This window comes from Podarcis cretensis (genome assembly GCF_951804945.1).
Source record: "Podarcis cretensis genome assembly, chromosome: 8".
NCBI lineage: Eukaryota > Metazoa > Chordata > Lepidosauria > Squamata > Lacertidae > Podarcis > Podarcis cretensis.
In genome coordinates, this window is record NC_137177.1 from 46544006 (window position 1) to 46569816 (window position 25811).

Consider the following 25811-nt stretch of genomic DNA (forward strand, 5'->3'; position numbering starts at 1 on the left):
AGTGTCCCTGGATTCTGTGCCTAGCACATGTCACCACTCAGTAGAACACTGTCACTGACTTAAACCACTGTCTGGTCTAACACACACACAGGGATGCAAGTTCTCCTCACATCAAGTGTTTCATGTGTAACAGAAACATATCTATGTGGAAAGAGTAAGTTGAGAGGACTGATTATCTCTCTCAAACCATTAGAATTCAGGGTCAACAACTGAAGCTGAGTGGTAGCAGTTTCAGGCAGAACAAAAGGAAGTGTTTTGTCACATAATGTATAATTATGTATAATGGACTTCATTGCATTGCCACAGAATGTTGCAGTTCCTGCTAGCAGAGATGGTTTTGCAAATGGATTAGGCATACAGGACAGGTCTATCAATGGCTATTATCCATGACGGCTAAAAACAACATGAAATGCTGATGGGGAAGGACCATGGCTCAGAGGTACATTGTGGTTGGCATCCAACTGTTTCAAGAGCCAATGTCCAGGGGGGTAAGTCAAACAGCACCAAAGTGACCTCTCTGGGTGCAAGCCATGGCAGTGTGTATGAAGGTCCTGGACTGTCCAGTTGATAAGACCCCTCACTCTTCATTTGGATGTGGTCCAAAGGAAAGCAGAACAATATGTCTGGCACCAGCTTTACTGAAGTAATTGCCAGAAAGTGGTGTACAATGTGCTATCCAACTGTATTACGGACTCCATTCCAGATTTGTGTAGGGTTTACTCCTTTTCCTGAAGATATCCCACAAGGCAGTAGACATTTAGGATCAGAGTATTCCTTTTCCTAGATGGGCTATCTTCTCAGGTTAAAGAGCCCCATCTGCCCCTCTACAGCACGTGCAGAAACTGCCTTCTTGACCATTGGACCCATTATTGGTCTTATCCAATTAGTCTTATCCCTAACTCACTGAGGGTTTGAGACCCATCAGCTACCCTTAGCTGGTTTTGCTGGCCAATTGAAGCTGTTCCTGGGGTGTGGCCACTTTCACATGCAAATAGCTTCTAGGAGCCACAGGTGAGAGCTGAATGTAGTCTGGGGACCCCAGAAGGATCACAACATGTTCCCCAACAGAGGTACTCCTCCTTCCCTAATACCACATACCCCCTACTCAGAGGTACAACACATGCTCAACATGCATAAATTCCAAAATACATTCATTGAAACCTGCTAATGTGGCTGAGTGATTAGGGACCTCATATGTGGAGTTTGCGGTGGGGGTTCAAGTCACAGAAGCTCACTGTCCACCTAATGAGTTCAACTTACAAGAAGGTAGGTTTCAGTTGAACCTGAGGAGAAATGTATTGCTGTTAAGAACAGTTTGACAATGGAAACAATTACTGAGGGGAATGGTGGGCTCCCCATCACTGGAGGTCTTCAAATAGAGGTTGGAAAGTCAGCTAGTGGAGGTGCTTTGAATTCCCTGCTTCATGTAGGAGGTTGGAACAGATGTACATAAGAAGAGTCTGTTAGATCAGGCCAGTGGCCCATCTAGTTCAGCATCCAGTCCTACCTGTGACAACCAGGTGCCTATTGGGAGCCTGCAAACAGGACCTGAGCACAACAGTACTCTCCCCTCCTGTGGTTTTTAGCAGCTGGAATTCAGAAGTGTACTGCCGTAGTACAACATACCCCTCAACTTTAGTAACCAATGATAGCCATGGATGGCCTATAAGGCTTCCTCCAGATCTATGAGTCTGTGTCTCCAGCTTTAAAAGTTTAGGTAACTGGTGGGGGGGTGTCTCTGCCTTACACGTGAATAGCCTCTTGTCAGTTAATGTAGACAATGCTCAGCTAGTAGCTTCCTACATTCACTGAGGATACTGCCCTACATTCAAGTAAATATAGAATATTTTGTGCTGGATGCCTCACAGCATGAAAATTCCACCCCATATGGTAGGGTTCAGATACGTTACTTTTAAAAAAGCTCCTGTCAGGTATCGATTCAGCTGCCTGCATGTCACAAGAGGACTGGATTTGTGGTTGAAATGGCCTTTGATCATTTCTGAATTTATGGGGATAAAGTGTGTAAAATAAAAAGCAATTAAATAAATGAGAGTATCTCTGATTTAGAAATTAGCTATTAAGAGTTCTTATTTGAAATGTCAATGGGATAGCCCACGCATGTTTCTTTTTAGTCAGTCATGTGGTTTATTTCATTGAATTTGGGTTTCAACACATGAGCATGTTAAAAATATTTTTTTTTCTTAAAAAAGTAGAAGCTGACTTCACTTTAATCCATTTTTATAAAGTATATTTTGCATCCTCTTAACCAGCCAAAGCTTGATTTCCACAGCTGAGGGTCACTGAGTGTTTCATATCTGAAGATTAAATGGTGCAGACTCTTCTGGACCATTAACTGGAGAGCAAGAAGAGAGTGTTTGCAGATTGTAACCATTACGTGCATCTCATAATACTATGCACTAGAGAAGATGCCACCACACGAGGGAAAGGAGTAAGAAAAGCAGCACAGGGATTCTGTTTTTCTTCTCCCATCATCAATTCCTTGTTTCCACAGAAACATTGAATTAATGCACTTATCATTGTTCACAAGATGCTTGGCCCAAAGGGCATTGTGACCCATACCACACATGCAGTGAATGTAACATAGCTGTATGTGCAGGTACGTGATGAGATAGGCAGGGAATTCTCTCTCTCTCTCTCTCTCTCTCTCTCTCTCTCTCTCTCTCTCTCACACACACACACACACACACACACGCACACACACACACACACACACACACACTGATACAGCCTCCTTCCCCTACACTGAAGGTTCAGTTTGGTTCACACACTCAGAGGAATGTGGTAAGCTGTCTTATACTGAGTCAGACCTTTGGAGCGTCTAACTCAGTATTGTCTACACTGAATGATGACTGCCCCCCCCCCCAGACTTTCAGACTGAGTGCATTCCCTGGCTTCTTGGAGACAGGGATTGAACCCAGGACCTTCTGCATGCAGAGCAGATGCTCTGTCACCAAGCCACACACTGGATGTCTCACATGGTGGCTCTGTTTGTAAAGTAGCTTTCCTCAGTCCATGTTTTCCTACAAATGCTTGCTATAAATGCAGAATTCGTCAGTGAAAAGGGAATTGGAACATAATGTGTGTGTATAAAGTTTGCTTACAAAGAAGAAGAAGAGGAAGAGGAAGAGGAAGAAGAAGAAGAAAAAGGAGGAGGAGGAGGAGAAATGAAGAAGAAGAAGAAGAAGAAGAAGAAGAAGAAGAAGAAGAAGAAGAAGAAGAAGAATGCTATGGAATTTTCCAGGCATATTTGTCCCTTGTGGAGGAGTGAATTATGTCAAACACTAGGAGGATAGCCAAAGTGATTTTTTTCCACATGGGCAGCCTTTACAGTTTGGGGATGGATTAAAAAAGAATTAAATTTCTCTAGTGTTATGTAGTCAGTTGTTCTTAATATGGTAGACATGATAGAGGTCCCTAAGTAAGGACCCTGTTAAACTAAAGACAAATTAGTGTGCGGGGATATGTGTTTTAGAGATATTCTAAATTTGGTATCAGAGAAATACAAGAATTTCATTTCCCCTCTGTCATAACTTTTGTTTCTGGGTCCTGAGCACCAATTTGCCAGGACACTTCCAGATGACCAACTTATTGAGCATTCATCCCAGTGTGTTTGATGGAGGGTTAGATAACATTGGCTATTTATTCTCATTTGTTAGGCAGTACTGAAGTTTACTTAAATATACTTTCTCCAAAACTCTGGGATTGGAGAGTCCAGATAAGATTATTTCCTCTGATCACAAGCTTTACCAGCAATGCTTACAAAGAGCCCCCACTCCACCCTGATATTTTCCTTCTTTGGCAAGCTACAGACATTAATTTCACTTTTAGCAGAGGTGTTTGGAATATTTCTTCTTTTTTGACATCTTTAATTTCCAAAGCACCCTGAAGTACTTTGAAGGGGTGGGGTTCTCACTTCAGTATGGGGCAATTTGCACTGATCCCACTTCACTTCATATAGACCCACTGAATCACCCCAATTTGGTTCCAGGTTTAGGATCCATTTGAATCTGCAGCATACTCCTCAAACACAGCCTTTGGCTGCAGTTGTTAAACACTGCAGTGCTGCTTATAGTCAAATAAACTTGTGTCTTAAAAATGCAGAAATGTTCAGATCATAGCACTAGCCAGCTGTGCATCAATCACTAATTTCATGAAAGAGGTAAGAGATGTGGGGCATTATGATAGGAGACAATCAAGGAACTTTTAAGCTATCCAGGCCAGAGCAATTTGGCTGCAAGACAAAGCAATAAATAATGAGAGTAAAGGTTTGAAATTCAGTGCCCAGCTATTTCCTCCTCCTCCAGCTACTGCCTTGAGGGATGATAAAATGGGGAGGAAGACAACCATGCATACTGTCTTGAGCTCCTTGGAGGAAAGGTGGGATTTAAATTCCATAAATAAATACAATTAATGACTAATCAGTGAGGTAGAGGTAGCTTTCTAATTAACCTAAGTTTTATCCTCACAACAAACATGTGAGGTAGGTTAAGTGGAGATCACCCTGTGAGTTTTGTGGCTTAGCAGGGATTTGAACCCTAGTCTCCAAGGTCCTAGTCCAACACTGGCTGTCATTACTGACAAACAGGGCTGACTGGTTCCCAATGTGGCTAGCTGGGCAGAAGCTAGGGAGGCCAACGATAGGACGAGTCAACTAACTCTAGTTTTGTCCCTATCCTTCTTCCTGATAAGTTCTAATAAAGCAAAACTGAAACTAAGGAGGAGAAATTTGATGCAGGCAGGCAGGGCTGCTTAAGGGCAGATTGAGATTGGGAGGGCATTGCCCCATTTGCCGCAATGGACCAGCTTCTATTGCTCCCAAGGCAGGAGGTGCTTAAGAGCTGTAGGAAATAATCTGCAGAAAGGTAAGTACCGTTAGAAAGACCTCTCATCTGTCTAGGCAAGAGACTAAATTTATACCTTCCTCTTATCTCTCTTTAAAAGCCTGGGCAAATGATTAGGCCACCAGGCAAGACAGATCCACAGTTCTAATTCAAGGCTTTTATTAAAAGATTCAAGATAAAGGGCATGTGAGAAACTGGAGGCTGCCTTAAAATAAAAATGAACAGTATTTTCCAACCTGTCTGTGCACCTACAATTAGCTACAGGAATTTCTGTATGAAAGCATAGCACTGCTCTTTACACCAACGGCACAGGTTCTTTCTGGGAAGAAATCATCCCTACGAAAAATGAAGACAGAAGTATCCACAGATAACTCCTTTTTGTGGTATGTTCCAGAGCAGCTATAATTTAGAGATGGGGGAAAATGAAGAACTGAATCAAAAAGGGTCCTAGGAGTTACTATCTTCAGCATACATGCAGGGTGGTAGCACCTTCCTTAAGTCTGTGAAAGTAGGTTTATGAGTGGGTAACCTGTTGCCCTCCAGATGTTGTTTGACTACAGCTCCCATCTTCACTCAACCTTTGGCCATGGTGGCAGGGGCTGATGAGAGCTTGAGCCCAAAAACATCTGGAGGGCAACAGGTCCTCCTGTCCTTTAGGAGTTAAACCTGAATAGATTTGTTTTTTCTGTTCCTGCCAGATGGGATTAGCAAAGAGGAAAAATACTGTGTATGTACGAAGGGAGTAATTGGGATGCGTCTTCCACACTTCTCTGTGGTGGAGCAGAGCACTTCTGAGGATATATCCTTATGTCACCCAAAACCTCACAGGTCATTTTGACAGGTCAGGTGGAGGGTTTTTTGTTTTTTTGTTTTCATTTACACATGCAGTTTGGAATCAATGCGAGTAAAAGACACAGGACTTTGATAGGCAGCAACTGCAAACTTGTACTTCTTCTGCCTGTATGATTTGAAATCAAATCATGTGGGGAAAGTTGCGTTGCTTTGCAGGTGCTGCCGATCAGGTTGTTGGGGTGCCTTCAAACCCCACGTTTGGAATGGAGATGTGCCATTGCCTGCCCAACAACTGACATCCATCCTATCAGGTGTGAAACAGGTAGGTGTGATTTGGAGGAAGCAACTTTATGGGCCATTTGAGGACCTCTGCTGGGCTTAATTAGGACAGTGGGTCAGAGATTGCCCATAACAGTCTTAAAGGGACAGAAGAGTTGGAGCATTGCCACCTGTCACAGGTTTGGATTACCAGTGGAAGCTCTAACCTTGGCTTCCAGGATTCTTTGCAATGCTGACACTTCAGCTTTACTCAGGATCCTATTTTTTTAGAAATTCTTCTGTTTCCTTTTTATCAAGGTGTATCCAAAAGTTTACTGGAGGATTATCAGGGCTCAGAGAGGCATCCCAAGAAACAATTGGCCTCAGAGAAGCATACGACTGAAAGCGCTTCAGCCTGACTGTTTGTCAGTATAGTTCCTTTGAGTCTCGGGTTTACTACTGAATTATTCAGTATTGATTCAATGAATGAAAAATGAAACAGGCTTTTGTCACTTTCAAACCCCTATGTATTTATGTTTGCAACTTTCGTCGCTTGTCTCAAACCATAAATTGTAAATGCAAAGCATAAACTAAATATCCTAGGTTTTTTAAAAAATAAAAAACAACCCAGAAAGTGACTGCCTATTAAAGTGGGTCCAATGCCATTTAACACATCACCAATTATGCGTGTTATATATTTACCATGGGCTCCATAATGCTAGCAAATGAGAACTGCAGTAACATGCCTACACATTTTATTGCTGTGTGGAGTCACCTAACATCTCTGCTCCATTTTGTCGGAGCTTTTGTGCATTCTGCTGTTGTCTCCAATGGAAAGAACAGTGACATTTGATGCACTGCCGACTGCTTCACACATCTGCCACAGAGTTGTAAATGCATGCAGAGGAGACTACAAACATATACCAGTTCTACTTCAAGGGGGGGGGGAGTTCTCTCTAACTCATCAAGTCCGCAGGGAAAAGCAATAGAAAGTGTCACAAGACAGATCATTCTGCAGCTGAATTAGGTTGCCAGTCATTGGGAAGCCCATTCCTGCTGTCATCATAGACTTTCTTAAAGCTGAAGGGGAGGGGGAAAAACACTTTGGAAGATAATCTTAGCTTATCCTCTCATGTAGCTATTGCCGTATGTGATGGAAAGCAAACTGAATTGTGGGATATAAAAAATAAGTGGCAATGGTTCTTCCAAAGAAGGATGCATTGTTTTACAAAGACTGCTTTAAACCTAGAATTCTCTTTACCACAGACCCTATAGAAATATTTCTGACTTCAATAAGACTTGCACCTGAAGGCAGGGGGTAGCCAACATGTCTTCCCGATGTTGTTGGACAACAATGCCTATCAGCCAGAGTCAAAATGACTAATGGCTATGGATGAGAGCTATAGACCACCATCTGGAGGGTACCACGTAGGCTACATCTGTCCTAAGAGTAAATGGGTCTGCAGGCTTAGTATTTGTAACTTTAGTAATGACTGGTGCAAGGGTCAGGGACCTTTTTATTCTGTTGAGGGCTGGCTATCATTGAGGGTAATCTGTTGCAGGCTGCATGCCAGCAGTAGGGAGGGCAGAAGTGGCACTCACTTGCGGTCAGAAGTGGCACAGCCCCAAGAACTCTATACTCTGAAATTGCCTGTGCAGCTTAGCAGTTAAAAAGTAGTGTGTGTATAAATAACCTTTAATCAACTGCCAAGAGAACTGAAGAGAAAATGCACCATTCAAATATTATTTCCATACTGTCTGACACATTCTGAGGGAGGTGATAAGCAGTATCTTGAAATCTGCACCTTAAAATAAGATGTGTTGGTGACTGACCACATGAATAGTTTTATGTACCAGAAAGAGAAGGAGGGAGATTCAGTTCTAAAATGTGAACTGAACCATACATAGCTGGATTATGGACGCACTTGCATGTGGCTAGCCATTTGTGTGTTTGGCTCTCATCCTTGCACACTCCTCAGAAATTCAACCATTTTTTTCCACTACAAATCAAAGAAGTAAGAGTGCAAGTGTGTCTGCAAGGCTCTGGGCTGCTTACTTGTGTAAATGAATGGGCAATGTGTAGGGGAAAGGGGTGGGGTATGCTGCATAATATTGCTAAGGTCTGTTTTATGTCTTCTGGCAGCTACGAAAAAGGCAGAAGAAGGATGAAGTTCCTAAGAACAGGAACTGCATAAAGCTCCTGAAATATGAACAATCCATAGAAATGATTTCTAGGAGGTAACTCTAGCACCATTCATGCATTTATTACTTAAACTGTGAAGGGTTCCATGGAAACACACTGGACCATCCCTGGTGGCAATGAACGGCATTCAAGTTTTGCTCAGAGCAGACCCACTTAATGGGCCTAACTTAGACATGTTCCTTAATTCCAATGTGTCTACTCTGAGTAAAACTTAGTCGAAGGCCACCCATTATCTCCCAGGCCATGTATGATCAGCTCTGTATAAAGGGAGCCATTTAAATATACACACCCTGGGCAATCAGGGTAATCCTAGCCAATCAGAGTTCTTTTCTCTATGTAGACACAAAGGATGTTGTCCCTTTCAGAATGAACCAATAACACATTGACTGGGGCTTGCGCCTAGTATGCACCTCTTCACTGATGAAGTGCGGTTAGCTTTGTGTGTTCCCACATGCTTCTTCTCATATTGAGTACCCATGGACACTGAACAACTAAATAGGGCTTACATGACATGCTGATTGACCATGCTAAGAAGCCATTCTTTGTTAAATTATCATATTTTCCCCGGTAGACTAATCTAGTGTGTGATTTTCTATGTGTGTGATAACAAAGCTATGACATAAATAATAGAATAGCTACACAGTTATATAAGAAGTATGGGTAGCCACAATGAAACAGTTTCTGTCCCTTCATTATTTACAAATGCCTGCTTTGAGGCATCCATACCTAAAAACAAAACAAAACCCCACATTCTTCTTTTGTGTTTTGTTTAAGGAAATTGTGTTTGAAAGCTGCATCTGGTGTCAATTCCAATGGGTTCCATGTTTGACATAATTTGTTTATAGGGATAAAGGATTGTGAGATGTTAAATGCCTCCTGCAAGGTGCAGCTGAATGCCCTCAGCAGCCAATTAAGTGCATTATACTCTTCTTAGGAGGCAATGCCTTTCAGATAGCTGACAGAGGGTTTAAAATAGACAGTAGAAACTGAATGCAAGATGGGTTTAGTGTGTGTTGTCTTCACCTTTATTTTATGTGTAAATATGGAGCTGTGTGTGTTTATATCCTCATATTTAGTTCTCCAGTTTGCAAAGACCAATAGCTGTTGTTGTTTTTTAATGTATACCTATAGCACAAGTCAAAAATGATTTTTAAAAAATAGGATTGCAGGTTAGAAGATGCTTTTTAATGAATGTTTAGTTTATAAATCATTTGCTTTCAACCATGTGCAAGCAGCCTTGCCATCCATGTAGTGTGTAATCTACTGGACACCTGACAATCTCTCTAGTGTTGTCTAGACAAATGTGGAGCAGGAGAGGGAAGTTATTGACACTCTGATAGGTTACGTACAGCTGGCAGGCTGCATTTGGGTAGACCCCGTACACGCCAGGTCTTGAGAAAGAAGGACAACATTTTGGTGAAGATATGAGGAACGAATGGCCCTCCAGATGTTGTTGGACTACAACTCCCAACCACCCACCCAGCATGGCAAATGGATAGGGATGATTGTATCTGGAGTCCAATAACATCCTACCTATCTCACAGAAACAGGAACTGTTCATATACAGTGCTTCTACATTTCCAGGATTTAAACTCAGTTTTATTGGTCCTCATCCAGCCCACCAGTGCATCCAGGCAAAGGTCCAGAACTCACACAGTTTCATGTGACTCAGTAATAGAGATAGTTGACATCATCATACTGGTGAGACTCATCCCTAAAACTCCCAACCACTTCATACAGATGTTCAATAGCATTTAGGATAATATAGCAACCTGTGTCACAACATAACACAAGTGCCAAGGGGCTGAGAGACACTCTTCCAATATTGTTCTCTGAACCTGACCCCATAAATGCTATTGGAATCACTGTAGAACAGTGCCCACAATGCCCATCATACAGAAGTGGTCCAAATATCAAGGCTAACAAAAATCACTACAAGATGAAGAAGTAATGAAACCTCACCCCAACTCCTCTTCTGATAAATGTCCTCAGAAAAGTGGTGGGATCACACCATAACAAAGCCCCACCCATAATAAAGTAGGGACATGGAAATCACTAGCCCAAATTCACAGAGAAGCAGAAGTCTTGATAACCCCAGGATATGGTTTGAAACCTTGCTGAAACATAGTTGGCCTGACTTTGGTCATCACCTGGATGGGAGAATCCTGCATCTGCCACCTACAGTTTCCATAGATGGAAGAAAACAGTGATATAAATGTATGAAGCAAACAAATAGCACCTGAAAGCAAACCTATGGATATAGCTGGGAGCGGCAGCAGGGTTATTATCATATATGGTGATAAAATTCCTTTAGACTCAATGTTTTCTCTCTCATAAATTATATGGACAAGGTTGCAAGACAAGAGCATAAGAAATTAACTTCCTGGATAGTAATAGTTACAAGATTATTATATTCTAAGAAATGGGGATTAAAAAATACCAATAGTAGCAGCATGGAGAAAGGTGGAGGGGAATGGGGACTTGGCTTTAATTGCAAAACTGGCATACTTTCTAAAAATAAAAAATGTGCTTTTTAAAAGCATATTGGAATACATTTATTGAATTCCACAGGGACAATTTGTTACTTCCTCAAGCAAAAGGTGGTTTTACAAAGTTATAAGATATAACAATCTCATATGATCCAAATCAATTCAGATATATGCATTTTATATAGCTATAGATTTATTTGCAGTTAAAATAAGTATCTTACTTTTTTCTTTTTGTTTCTTTGTGCACGGGTATTTTGTAGTTCTATTTTGCTGAATATGCCAGTGTAAATAATAAAAATAACAATATATTATGAAAAACACTTATAGAAGAACCTGCACTCAGTAACACAAACCCCTAGCAAATTTTATAAAACCACAGACAATAAGTACAATGAAATTATCCGTTTGGGAACAGATCCAGCACCCCCTTCCTCTGAAGGAAGTTTTATTTTCTTCCATCTGTTCTGCAGAGTGCTAAAACTAAAAAGACGTCCCACCATTTTTTATTTTTTTAAAAAAGATGCAGTAACACTGGGAAACAAGAGCTTTTCAAAATACTTCCAGAAAAATGGGCATGTCTGTTTGGTTTTATGTTCCCTCTTTCTTCCCTTTTTGTATTTACTAATGCATTTGAATAATGGGGGAAATTAAAGGGGAGACAGACTGCTTTAATGAGGCCATCATGCATAGTAGCTTGTGATTTAACATGGTAGTGAATAAAAGCTCGCTGAATTTTCTCTCTCCATTCCTCTCGCCTCTAGTTGTACCAAAGAAACCGGCACACAGATGGTGCATAAGATCACACATCCTTCTGATAGCCCTGCAGTAACAGGATGAAGTCAAGACATGAGTGGCTGGCTGGCGTAACTCAAAATCTGCTTTCTTTGTCAGTTTAAGTGCTTGATGGAGATACGCTTTTTCCTCGTTTAAATCCATTTGGGAATATTGTGTAGCAGAAAGTGGGTTGTTTTTTTTTAAGACCTGCAGAGCATGTTGCTAAAAACACTTGCATGCCACTGATAGGAAGCAGATTTTTTTTTTACCAGCTCCCGTAAACAAATGGAGGGGAAATCCCCCCCCCCATTATAAATTTGACAGGATGCTGGTTGAATGTTTCATTAAATCATTAAGATGATTTAATGAGAGTGGGATCTTCCCACTAATTCCTGATGCATGTGCATAAGGGGGAATCTTCAAAACTAGGCAGGCTGGATGTCATTTACTTATTCTTCATTTTACTTTCCTTGATGCATGTGTTGCAGCTATATCTTTAAATGAACTCAGGCTCAATGCTAGTCAATCGGCAACATGGTATGTGCATTTATGTAAATTAATTAATATATACAAATGATAAGTAGGCAGCATGAGCAGGGGTAATCCTAGATCAGGATAAGATGAGGATTGGGGATAAGTAAGCAAGCTTTCATTCACCACCACATTAAATCACAAGCTACTCTGCATTATGTCATTGTTAAAGCATTCCGTCTCATTTTAATTTCTGCCATTATTCAAATGCATTAGTAAATACAGGGGGTGAGGGAGGGATAAAAACAACAGATGTATCCATTTTATCTTGTGTTTTTGGGTATCACGGAAGCTCTGCCGAAGTGCTGCATATAAATATTTTAAATAAAATACACAAATAGGATCTGATACAGTCCCATGATTTTCCTTCAAATTCTGATTACCCCCCCCCCCCCCAGAATAGGACCAGAAAGCATGGATTCATAATTAAGATCACCTGGAAAATTATATATCTACTCTCTTCTTTCCTCTCTCTCAGACACTAGAACACAGATGATCAACATAGTGCATTTCAGATGTTGTTGGGTTACAGCTCTTGTCAACCTCAACTGAATTGGCCAGTGATGGGGGATTGTGGAAGTTATAGTCCAATAGCACCTTGAGAGCACCACCTTGGCTATTTTGTAGTACAGTCAGCATGTGTGTGATACCCAGAAGCCCTGGGAATGAAGATGGGCTACAAGTGGAAGAAGAAGAGGAGGAGGAGGAGGAGGAGGAGGACAAGGACGAGGAGGAGGAAGGGGCATTTGTCTCTCAGAAGCCTTGTGCAGCAGTTCTTCTGAAACTGCCCTCATATCACTTTCCTCACAGATTATGGTTTTACAAATTACGCCTTCTTGTTTCCAAGAGGAAATGCTGCATTATAATACTTCTATTGTTCTGCTTCTTCCCCTAAATATTGTATTGGGCAAAGTGCATATCTGACACAGCTTTGGATTCTTCCCTTTAATTTCCACCTCTGTTACAGATGCACCATTGTGCATTGATAAAACTCTGGGGAGGGGGAAAGTACATCTCGATAAAGCCTTTTAAAAGAGTTGGCATGAAAGTGAACTTAGCAGAGGTCCTCAAAATCCTGTCAGGATAGTGGCTAACACTTCTAATCTCTTGGTGCACACAGAAAATAAAGATGTACGGGAGGAGTCTTGCAATTAACAAAAATAAAAGCATTTAAAATAATATAATGAGCTAAGGAAAGTCAGATAGGTGCAGTTTCATTTTGTTCTTTGCTTATGACATTAGACCACAAAGTACGACAGGATGCCTATGATGTTATTTTGTATGGCAGCCACAGTGAGGTCATTCTATAAATACACACCTGCTATTGCATGCTGCCACTATTATAATACTTTCTTGACATTTGTGTGGTTTTGTTCTGTTTGGAAAAGTGTACCTTGCATTAGAGATCCATTTGAAAGTTCCAATTTAAATAATTTGTGCACCCATAATCAGGGGTGCACAAAGTGGTGGGTGGAGGGGGCAGGTCACCCTGGGTGTCACTCGGGGGGGACAAGATGGCTCCTGCCTCCCCCCAGCTGTAGAGTGGCCGAGGGCGCGCACAGTCAGTATGGGCTGCTGCTCTCGCGCACCATCCATACAGGCATCTATACGGGCTGCCTCTCACACGGCGACTGTACAGGCTGCTGCACGTGTGCACTCCATACAGGATGCCGCTCACACGGCAGCCCGTATGGCCACAGCGCGAGAGTGGTCATCCCATATGGAGTGCGTACAGTTGCCGCGCATGCGCACTCTATATGGGATGCTGCACATGCACAGTCCGTACAGATGTAGCGCATGCATCACTGGTTCGCCCCGCCCCTCAGCGTCCCACCCTGGGTGCCAGAGAGGGTTCCTCCACCACTGCCCATAATATTAGGAACCCATGACTATGATAGGGGCCATACTGAGTTATTTTGTCTTCTGGGATGACTTGCCAAATTCATCAGTTGCTGTTTTCAGTGGCCTAATATTTTACAGGATAAATATATGCATGCTTACTCAGAAGTAAGTGCCATTAAATTCAATACAGTTTGCACTCAAGTATGTATGCGTATGTCACAAACAGTACAGCCAAATATCCTGCTAAACAAAATGTGTATGGTATCAAGGGGTTATGGCAACAAACTAGCATCAGAAGTATTTAGTAACATGTTTTTCTTTTAATTACTACATTTAGAGCTGGCAGATAGGCATTAGTGATCTTACGGCCATGAGAGAGCCTTATTATCTTTCAGAGCAGTTTCAGTTTTTAGGAATGGCAAACACTGCATATTATATTCCTGCAAAGCAGCTTGCCCTCAATGCTTGGTTGTTGTTTTTTAAGTATACTTGCAATTGTGCATTGCTGACTGCAGACAACAATTATTCCACAAAAGTCATAGCACAGCACCAAGGCAAGCATACTTAGGCTTTAATTGTTTGTTTAGGAGTAGGCCCTCCTGAACTCAGCATCACAGAAGTTCAAGTACAACCAGAGTCGCTCTTGCTCTTTCAGATTGCAGGTTTGGCCCCTTTAACTGAAGAGGCACATTTCAGTAAAGGAACAGCTTACAATTCAAACGGAGCTGCTGCTTCTATATAAGGCTCAGTCTAAGGGCCTTTCTGCACAACCATTCATAGTTGTATAGTTGCTGTTTGATTTGACTTTTTGTGAGTGAATTTGCAGCTGACTGAGTGTGCCTTCAGTCATATGTCACTGTTATTAGAAAGTGAGTTAGCTTTCCACACTAATAGTGTGCTGTGCCCAAAAGTCCTGTAGCTGTAGTCACAACCCTTAAATACCAACATGTTCCTCCAGCCTGTAAATTTCAGAATTATCCACATGGACATGGGGATAGCCCTTGCATCACTTTTTGTATTTATTGCCAATTATTCTGGAATTCTAATCTTGTGGGACTGTAGGAGTTAAGAAGGAAACCTGCCGTATATGTCTTATCTGAGCTGTGGTGAACCTGGTCATTGTGATGAAATTTCGACCGCAGCTAATGATTGCTGTGATGGACAGTACCTTGACTCTGTACCATCATTTCTACCGGCCATATCTCTCCTCTGAACTGAGCTCATAAACTGACAGTGCATATCTATCAGAGGAAGGGGCCCAAAACAGACATCTCCCAAACCATGCCCACCAACCCCAAACCACTCCACATAGAAACCAGGATTATGCTTGTATCCATGTCACAGAAATGACAATATTGAGGATCCAATACTGAGATCTTTTACAAATGTTGGGGTTTTTTGTAGCTTTGTATAGAATAGTAGCTGAATAATGACATCATGATGTGGCAGCATGTCCAAAAAATCAGGAAAAAATCCCAGCAACTATGCCACTATAAATGGTAAGTGTGAAAAGCTCCTAAGGCTAACTGTTGATGAAGCAACATCAGAGTTCTGCTGTCTTATGACAGAGGATTCAAGTATAAAGCTGCAAATAAAACATTTTGAATGTGTTGTAAAGTGCAATATACTATTGTGACACTACATGGCAACTATATCAAATTCAATGCATTTTTTTTTAAAAAAGTATTTGCACACTGTTTTTTGACCTAGAAGCTGTCTGCGGACAAACGCCAGCTCCCTCGGCCTATAGAGAGAGATGAGTGCGCAACCCCAGAGTCGTCCGTGACTGGACCTGTCAGGGGTACCTTTACCTTTTTACATTTAGATTTCACTACAGTCTGGGCTTGGCATAGGGTCTGGCTTTGGAGGAGATCACTGCTTGCCTCAAAACAGGGATGTTACCACACTCACTATGGCTTCCCCAATTGGAGGGAACCATCCGTTTGACCCAATGAGGTTCTGTTTGTCCCTAATTTCAGCTGGTCTGTCATCACATAGATTAATGTGACTAGCTACATAGCTTGTGTGCCGTCCCACCTCCAGTTAGCTGAGATCAACTATGTTGCAAATACAGAAAAGAAGTAGTAAATGGAATTAAAATAGTGATACCCAAACAGCATCAGAAAAAAAGAACTATGGCAGCAAAGGGATGGATAGTCTCCCAGGTAAAAATGACTTTTCACAAAATGTTTCTCACTCTGTCCCTAAATTACCAAATGTGTGTATGCGTGTTTTATTTGCTAGTGCAGCCCTGCCACTAATTATATCAGACAACACAACGGCACGTTGCTGGTCCCTTTTTTCTTTATCTCTGCTATATGACCCAGTTTAGATGTGGTGGAAGTGACTTAGAATCATAGAATCTTAGAGTTGGAATGGACCCCAAGGGTCATTTAGTCCAATCCCCTGCAATGCAGGAATCTCAGCCAAAGCATCCATGACAGATGGTCATCCAGCCTCTGCTTAAAAACCTCCAAGGAAAGAGAGTCCCCCACCTCTCATGGGAGTCTGATCCACTGCCAAACAGCTCTTACTGTCAGAAAGTTTTTTTTCCAAATGTTTAGTCAGAATCTCCTTTCTTGCAACTTGAATCCATTGGTTCGAGTCCTACCCTCCAGAGCAGAAGAAAACAGACATGTTCCCTCCTCCATGTGACAGCCCTTAAGATGTTTGAAGATGGCGATCATATCTCCTCTTTTCCAGGCTAAACATACCCAACTCCTTCAAGCGCTCCTAATAAGGCTTAGTTTCCAAACCCTTGATCGTCTTGATTTGCCCTCCTCTGCACACGTTCCAGCTTGTCAACATCCTTCTTAAATTGTGGTGCCCAGAATTGGACACAGTATCCCAAGTGTGGTCTGACTAAGGCAGAATAGAGTGGTACTATTAGTACTATGATCTGGACACTATACTTCTGTTGATGCAGCCTAGAATAATATGAGCCTTTTTTTGCTGCTGCACCACACTGGTGATTCATGCTGAGCCACCAGACCCCTAGATCATTATCACATGTACTGCTAGTTAACCAGGTGTCCCCCATCCTATATTTGTGCATCTGGTTCTTCCTGCCTAAGTGCAGAACCTTACATTTCTCCCTATTGAAATTCATTTTGTTAGCTTGTGCCCAGTTCTCCAATCAGTTAAGGTCATTTTGAATTCTGATTCTGTCTTCTGCAACATTAGCTACCCCTCCCAATTTGGTGTCATCTGCAGATTTGATGAGCGTCCTCTCAATTCCTTCATCCACTTATAAAGATATTGAACAACAACAGGCCCAGGACAGAACCCTGCAGCACCCCACTTGTCACTTTTTTTCCAGGATGACGAGGAACCATTATTGAGTACTCTTTGGGTTCGGTCAGTCAACCAGCTACAAATCCACCTAACAGTTACCTCATTCAACCCACATTTTACCAGATTCCTTGCAAGAATATCATGGGGGACTTTGTCAAAAGCCCTTCTGAAATCAAGATACACTATGTCCACAGCATTTCCCTGATCCACCAAGTTTTAACTCCATCCCCCCAAAAAAGAAATCAGATTGGTCTAACATGACTTATTTTTGAAAAACCCATGCTGGGACTTAGTAATCACAGCATCCTTTTCTAAATGTTCACAGTCCGACTGTTGAATTATCTGTCCTAGGATCTTCCCTGATATCAATGTCAAGCTCACCGGTTGGTAGCTACCTGACTTTTTGGCACATAAAGATGCAAGACCTAATGTTTACACTGATCAGACTGTTTCTGTTGTGGTTACTAAAGCTTTCTGATAGCTTAAGTAGTTGGTAGTTTCTCCATATTGTGATTGACAATAGTGTTCTGCCTAACTCTTTATTAATTTTACTCTTTTTCATTTTGTCCTTGGATTCCATGGGAACGTTACAATCTGTTTCCATATCATTAGCAATGAAAACAGAAGATTTATATTATTACAGGCAGAATTAAATTGCTATTCTGACACTGAAATCTATTTCTCATGGGTGGAGGGATTGTACTACCACTTAATATTATCAGAAGATACCTCCTTTTACATTTGGACCTTTCTTACCCAATTCCCTGCCTTAATCCATTTGATCTCTCAGCTCCGATCCTGGCTCAGAATCAACATGACTCTCCTCTGTACCTGCACCAATACTCTACTTTAGTTCAATCCCTCTGAGGGTGGTAGCTTTACTTTCATCATCAGCCCAGTATATTGTGTGGAACCCAAATTCCTCCCCCATCTGCTCTGGCTAGGGACAATACTTCTAAAATCTTGCCAAACCCTTCAGAAACTCATTCCTCTTTTCATCTATGCTGAACATCCCTGCTGATGACACCTGAAGCAGGTTACCTCATCGTCCTGCAAGCTGGGACTGACCCAGTGCACATTCTGTTTTCTGGGTGCTGTGCTGCTGATTGCTCAATACAGATATATGCATATGATAGCAGTACTTATGGAGAGTGGGCAACATTCACTGTAATCTTGCCCATGACAACAAGGCCAAATCATGCACTTTCAGCCCCTTGCCCTCATGTAGTATTGCAACAACAACTAATAACAATGATAATGATTACATTGCCACTATTATACAATGAACATAGCCCTTACTAAATACAGAAAGCTTGTCAGATGCCAGATAATATGCTAATCCAGCAGTATCATGTCAAGTTATTCATAGATCATTGGATTAGGTAGCCAGTTTGATGGTAGAATCCAAAGAAATGAACATTTGCCATCAGTCATCTTGAAGTTATATGAATATTGACTTACCCGGCCAACTAATATAGGCTCTGGTCCAGAAAACTCCTCCAGGACAAACATTTGATTCCATACCCAGCCCCTCTTGGAACGGTTCAACACTCTTTGTTCTTCACTTAGCTCATTTAGTCCTCTGCTGGATCCACTCGGTAATACGTGAGAATGATTCATTGGAGCCATGTACATAGATGGGAATGCAGTAATCCATAATATTACTAATGGAGCCCACGTATCCATAAACATTTCTGTTAGTCTTTCTGGCATCATTCCACACGTTAAGCAAATCAGCACCAACAATGAAACAATTATTTTGCTTTCTTCCAGATCATAGTCATCCGATTCATCATGCAGCAAAGATTTACTTACAGCTCCGTCATGAGTCTAGAGCACAGTAAACATAAATAGGAATTGCCTTGATGGCAGAAAGAAGTCTAGGCTTTGTTGCCTTCAGAGATTCCTGAAAAATTAAAAGGAAAATCAAGTTAGCAAGAAACTAGCTAGTAATGTGTATTGCCCCTCATAACAAAAATTAAGGAGCAAGAGCTTTCTTTATTGCATGAAAGTATAATCCACTCTTATGTGTTCCTCACACATCTACATTAGCAGATCAACAGGTGTCCATCTCTGTGTTTCCCAACAATCTGAAGTTTCTAGCTCCATACATGAGATAGAGTTTGTTATTTTAAAAAGCTTCACACCTTGTACATAGCAGGGAGGCAGTCATCCAAACATATGGGGGTAGGGGACTCATCAGGAAATGCCCTACCTCAGTGAAGATCATGCTATCCTTTCTGGCTGCTAAGTGACACCTCTACCTTTCCCCAGTGGTGGACTTTGGTCTTTCAAATTCCAATGGCACCCTGTGCAAGGCCAAAATTCAATGCCCCCTGCCTCTCACCTTCCGTTCTGCTCAATTAACTACATCATGCTGCCCTAAATCAGCCTCTGCCTGTCCCCCTCTTGGATAGCTAACTTTAACATCAACAGAATTAACCTTTGCATTGCACACTAAATAATCTCTGCTGTTGCACTTCAAACAGGAGGAAGGGAACAGGAATTAGCTGACCAGAATTGCTGATCTTCTGACATTTTTGCAAGCACTGTGTTCCTTCAGGTGCTTATTTTTAAAGGGAGGAGGAAAATGTACATTTGACAGGAGATTTAGACTCATTTCTCTCAACTCAGAAGTGTCCAATTAAGTTCCCATTGAGCCATCGCTAATGCATCAAGATTCATTAGCCACAATTGAATCCAATCTCAGAATAGCTCTGTGGGAAAAGCTGGTACTGCCAGGCACAAAAGTGGCATCAACCACAACAGGGAAAAGAAACAACATTCATGTTTTAAATGGATTTCACATTAAGCCTAACTTGATTCCTGTGTTATTTTAGGCTGCATTGAGACATAAGACATATTTCAATAGATGCTTAAGAACGTAACCTGACATTAGGTAGATGCTTCCTTGCATCAGTGCCAAGAAACCCATTTGGCAGAAATCACTTAGTGTGTGTTAATTCTGTATTCTCTCTACTTTGGATGAGATATATTAGTAGACTGCACTAAGTGAGCTGACTGTACCTGGGAATAGCACTCCTAATGGCATCTGAAAGGGGGTTCTGTAACTCCTCCTAAGGGAATATTCCTTAGATTGGGAAGCCTGAGGACTGGGAGCTAAATGTGGCCACCCATCTCTCTCTACTTGGTTCTCTATTTTTCCCCAGGCCACACGCTTTGCAGGCCCTCCTTCACACCCTAAAAGTTTTTGCCTGATTGGAAAATGCCATATAATAATACAGAAGGGTTTGTGAGTGTGTATAAACTAGCCAATTCTACGAAGGTAAGATTTGCATTTGTTGTTCTGCCCACTTTTGCCTCTGGCCCTAGAAACCACTGGCATGTGGCCCTCAGAAGGTTGTTTAGAAGGGAATGCATCCTTCAGGCTGACATGGTTCTCTCCCCTTGTCTTAGATTCTCAGATCCTTTCCCCATATCATATGCCCTTGAAGACTACTTGGGTACTGTCATCAGATGAGAATATGGTATACCAGCTTGTAGACTGGTGTAGGCCTGTAGGAACGCATCTTGCAAGTTGTTGTTGTTGTTGTTGTTGTTGTTGTTGTTGTTGTTGTTGTCTGCCCACCTGGCTGGGTTTCCCCAGCCACTTTTTAAATAAAAATAGGAAGATCAATACTGTCTCCCATTGTGTTTTGGGGTATGATTCATGGAATTAGACTAAAACTATAAAGCATAGGATCAGGATGTTCTAAAGGCTGCAGTTGTAAATGTGAACCTGAGTATTCTTTGAGGTCTTTAAAGGCCCTCTTCTGGGTGGGTCTGCCTTCTGTGGTTAGGTGGTGGTGGATGAACTGCAATCATAAAATATAGGCGAAAATCCCATTGAGGCTCATGTGACTTCCATCCTACTAACCATAGATAAAATTATTCTGCAAGCCACATTAAATCCAATGTCAATTAAATGTGACTAACCGCCCACCCCCGCCATTTTGCACATTATGTGGTGGTTTGCTTGAAATCAACAGTGCTTTCTTACATCCACATTTAATATGCTTGGGGTAAAAGCAAAGAATGAAATATGATGAAGTGTTCTTATAGACATCATCTCATTGATTTTCTGCAGTTAAGACAATGCATATGATCATATATAATGCACTTAGTTGCATTGATATTTCTGGCATAAATTCCAAACGTTGCACTATCATACCTGTGGGTCAAAGTAAATTGGTGGGCAATGGATTGAAAGAAGTTATTAACTTCATTGAAACTCTTCTGCAAATTCAGTTACCTCGCTATGAAAAGAAAAGACTGCAACAGATTTTTAGTAAATATTAATAAAGTTAATAAATAACAGTTTAACATGCAAAACAGCCTAGGAATAGAGGGACCTGCTTTAAGCTGAATCATGCTGTTGGTTCATCTTACTCAGTTTTGTCTACACTAGGAAGGTAGCATAACCCTCTTGTAGCTCAAGGGTTGTATTCCAGTATGGTAAACCTTTCAGGACAGCATGATGCTAGTGGGAGGAGCCAGAGGCTAAAGTTACTAGACTGCAGTTCTTACCTTTGAACAGTCAGCTACATTCTAGCCACACAGAGAGATTTCTCTACAAACACACATGCACACACACATTTCTTCCTCCTTCTTTTACCCAGCAATTACAGCTCAAGTACACACCCCAGCTGGGCAAAAAGCACTGGAGTAGACTGTGAAGGAGGTCCAGTGAGGGGTGGACTTGGGCAGGTGCACGGCCTACAGAGAGTCTCAAGAACCATATAGAGAAGCCTGTAGAACAACATTCAGTTCCCAGGTCTGATTTTCGCTACCCATGGTCTACAGTGACAATGCCATTGTTTCAGGCAGGAAACATCCCCACCCCTGCCTTGATAAGAATTGAACTTGGGGTACCTTCTACAACCAAAGCCTTTTTAATAAAAGGATATAAAATCACTGCAAATTCCTCTTAAAATGAATTTTCAAACCACAGCATGTCTGGCCAAATTAGGAACTTCTACATCTCAGTAGTGCATTGATTTACATCACAACTTCCAGTTGAAATGATTTCAGAGTTATGTGAAGGTTTATCCTCACCAGAATATGCTGAGGACTCCTTTTACAAATGGTCCCTTCTTAAGGAGCAATCCGCTCTTAATTTCATTCTGCATTCATTGCTGCCTTGTTGATCATTTGTGATTACAAGCAATAGATAAGCCCTCCGACCCCAGCAATTCATTAAGATAGGTTTAGGTCGATTCACAGACATTTGTTGTTACATTTCAAACACGGCAGCATTGATCTTATTGAAATAAATTACATTACCGTAGGCAAACAATTTAAATTTTTGTTTGAAAGCTCTATTTGAATGAAGTCAGGACCTAAACAACACTCAGACTGACTGTTGGAAAAGGAAGTCAATTATCCATTTGTTGGTCGCTGGGCAAACTTGGTGTATAGCAAAGAAGTAAAAGAAGAAGAAAAGAGCAATCTTCAAAATTCCAATAAATGGCTTTTATTCCTTATTCAGTTTATCTGAATAAGGAATCATCATTGGAATCATCATAAGGATTTCATCATTTTTGGGGCAGTTTAGCTTTTCCTTTAATAAAAGCAATACTTAGAATGGAAACACACACACATACACAGGACCAAAGGCTCCAAAGCTATCACACTCATTCAGGTGAATAGCTCTTAATTCATTCCAAGATGAATGATCTTGAATTAAGCCTGTCAATTTGATGTATGCTAAGACAATCCTAAATAAATGCAAAATATAAAGTGATGCAAAACGTAAGTTGTGTGAAATTGGAAAAGTGGAGACCAAGGTGTTCACATGCAAAATCACAGAAACCTAGCATTTCTTTTCTTTTCTTATCAAGTATGTATATATACCACTAACTTGATTTTCTAAAATATAAAAAACCTCTAAACAGATTGGAGATTTATTTGTGATGGTTTTATATCTCTTTTTTAAAACAACTGGATGGATGGATAGATGATAGATAGATAGATAGATAGATAGATAGATAGATAGATACTAACAAAATATTCACAGTTTTGGGAATATTCATAACTCTGTTGAAGATCTGCATAAGCATGGAACTTCAGATGTTGTGGAATATTCAGTATCCTAAGTCTGTAAAACTGTCAGGTAGTAAGCTCTATCGAAAACAACAATAGAAATGTATAGCACAGCACTGCTAGTATCCTAGCTTTATTAATTTTCCTTCTTGCTCTAGCCAAAGTGCAAGATGGAGAACCTGTGTGATTCCATATGTTACTGAACTGCAACTCCCATTATCTCTAACCATTGACCATGCTGGCTGCAGCTGATGGGAGTTGTAGTCCAGCAACATGTAAAGGAGCACAGGTTCCTTGCACCTGGGATGGATAGATTTGTGAAAGGTGAAGCAGGGAGAGAGGTTGAGATTGTATCTGAGGGGGGCAGGCTCAGCCCTTGCCTAGTTTTGCTTTGGATAATGATTGTATTCTTCCTTGAATATCTTTGGTATGGGATTTCAAAATCCCTTAGCTATAACTCAGATGCACAATGCAGTCTTCTCCCAGTTTCTTTCCTCTTTTTTGTTATTACTGGATTGCTCCATCTTCTCACTGACACCAACAAAGAAACAATATATATATTCCCCTCCCTTCCCAACTCTTCCGTGCATTTACTTTCCACAGTCTTCGAACAACGCTCCTGTTTGCCTTTGGCTTCATGCTGCTCTGTCTGTTCTTTAACCTGATTCCTTTTTGAGTGTTATATTCGCCGCTGCAGGTATTTGGTTACACTGGCAACAGCACCACTTACGCGATGCAGTTGTTTCTTGAGAATTTGAACAGGGGGTCTATTTGCCCTCATTGTAGGATCTGCATTCCAGAACCCATGTAAACACACAAAGAAAGAGAGAGAGAGAGAAAGAGGTTGCCCTCTTTCAGATGGCTGGTCCTTGTTCACAGCAGTGCTCCTGAATGAAGCCTGTTAATTTAATGTGTACAAACACAGGACTTTAAATGTATTCAGGTAGTTCCCTTAATGGAGCTACCTGAATGCCATCTCCCAGTAATTACATGAGCTTATTACAGTAACTCTCTTTACTCTTTATTCAAGCCATCCCCCCTGTTACTTGTTACCTTTGCTTGCTGCAAGGATCTAAAAAGTAGGCTAAGGTCTCCAAGAAAGAGCTGTATTTTTGTGTTTCATGTCCAAAGCAGTCCGCTTCCCTGCCCTCTTGTTGGGGTAAATACCAGCTTTGCATTGCTTACAGAGAAACAAAACCCTTGGCTAAATTTTGTCGATGAAATTAAAGATTTGTTGGTGAGCAACAGATAATTCCATGCTTCTTGCCATGCAGTGGTGGGAATCAGAGTTTTTGCTTTGTTGGTACTGTTACAGGTGCCACATAATACCGGTTCCACATTTGTAAGAACTTGATATTATAGCATGGCAGGATCTACACTTTGGAATGCCCTGCTTACTGATATCAAACAGGTGACTTCTCTGTACTCTTTTTGCTGCGTGCTAAAAACGTTTTTATTTGGACAAGCTTTCTCAGATGTTTATTTCCCCCCTGCTGTTTATTGCTATTTTAGCTTTTTGAAAGTTTGAAATTACTGTAGCTAATTTTTCTTATCAAAATTTTGATTGTTTTATCTTTTTGTAATCTTCTTTGAGGTTTGTTTGCTTTCACAATAAAGTAGTGTATAACTGTTATTTATATATATATATATATATATATATATATATATATATATACTTCTTATCCTACATGCTTTGCCAGTTGCCATAAGACTGCACAAGTGAGCTCAAAGACTTGCTGACTTTTGCCAGTGTCTAGAGGACAAAGGACCTCTGAGGGGCCTGCACCTCCACCATCCCAGGTAGAATACCATGGGAAGAAGATGACCACATTGATCCCAGCTTGCTTCTCTTTCTGTTCCCCTCCCCACAACTAAGAACTTTGATCCAACAGCCAATTAAGGAGAGGTAAAGAAAACTTTCACTTTTTGTTTCTCTCTGTTTTTGAGATTTCTGCATCAGTTTGTAAGTTTTCTTTTTCTTTTAAAGGCCTTGTGTAAATTCATCATCATTTTAGTACGTTTGTACATTTTAGAAATGTTTACTATATTTCCAAGCACAATTCAAAGTGTTGGTGCTGACCTTTAAACCCCTAAACGGCCTCAACCCAGTATACCTGAAGGAGCGTTTCCACCCCCATCATTCTGCCCAGACACTGAGGTCCAGCACCGAGGACCTTCTGGTGGTTCCCTCGCTGCGAGAAGCCAAGTTACAGGGAACTAGGCAGAGGGCCTTCTCAGTAGTGGTACCTGCCCTGTGGAACACCCTTGCACCTGATGTCAAAGGAAAAAACAACTACCAGACTGTTAGAAGACATCTGAAGGCAGCCCTGTTTGGGGAAGCTTTTAATTTCTGAAGGACTATTGTATTTTAATATTTTGTTGGAAGCCACCCAGAGTGGCTGGGGAAATAATAATAATTATTTAGTGTCTCCCACCCCCTCCCTCCCTCCCTCCCTCTCTCTCTCTCTCTCTCTCTCTCTCTCACACACACACACACACACACACAGAGAGAGAGACTCTCTCTCTCTCTCTCTCTCTCTCTCTCTCTCTCTCTGTGTGTGTGTGTGTGTCTGTCTGTCTGTCTGTCTGTCTGCAATGGATTTACCCTGATAATGTGCATTAGTATGTATATTCGAGGGGAAGGAGGTTTGCATCTGGGAGCATTGCATTAACACGAGAAGCAATTCCATTTTTTCTTATGTCCCTATTTACAAACCAGCATTT

The 25811-nt window shown here is 41.3% G+C and overlaps 1 protein-coding gene across 4 annotated transcripts in view; it reads right to left on the reverse strand.

Annotated features, from left to right (window-relative positions):
- Positions 1–25811, reverse strand: part of CDH8 (cadherin 8) — a 234001-nt gene that overhangs the window by 195479 nt on the left and 12711 nt on the right. For all 4 annotated transcript variants that reach the window (XM_079988215.1, XM_079988216.1, XM_079988214.1 and 1 more), the window contains exon 2: positions 18507–18951. In XM_079988215.1, the coding sequence (XP_079844341.1) occupies positions 18507–18761 (255 nt within the window). In that variant the 5' untranslated portion in view covers positions 18762–18951. The remainder of the gene's footprint in view (positions 1–18506; positions 18952–25811) is intronic.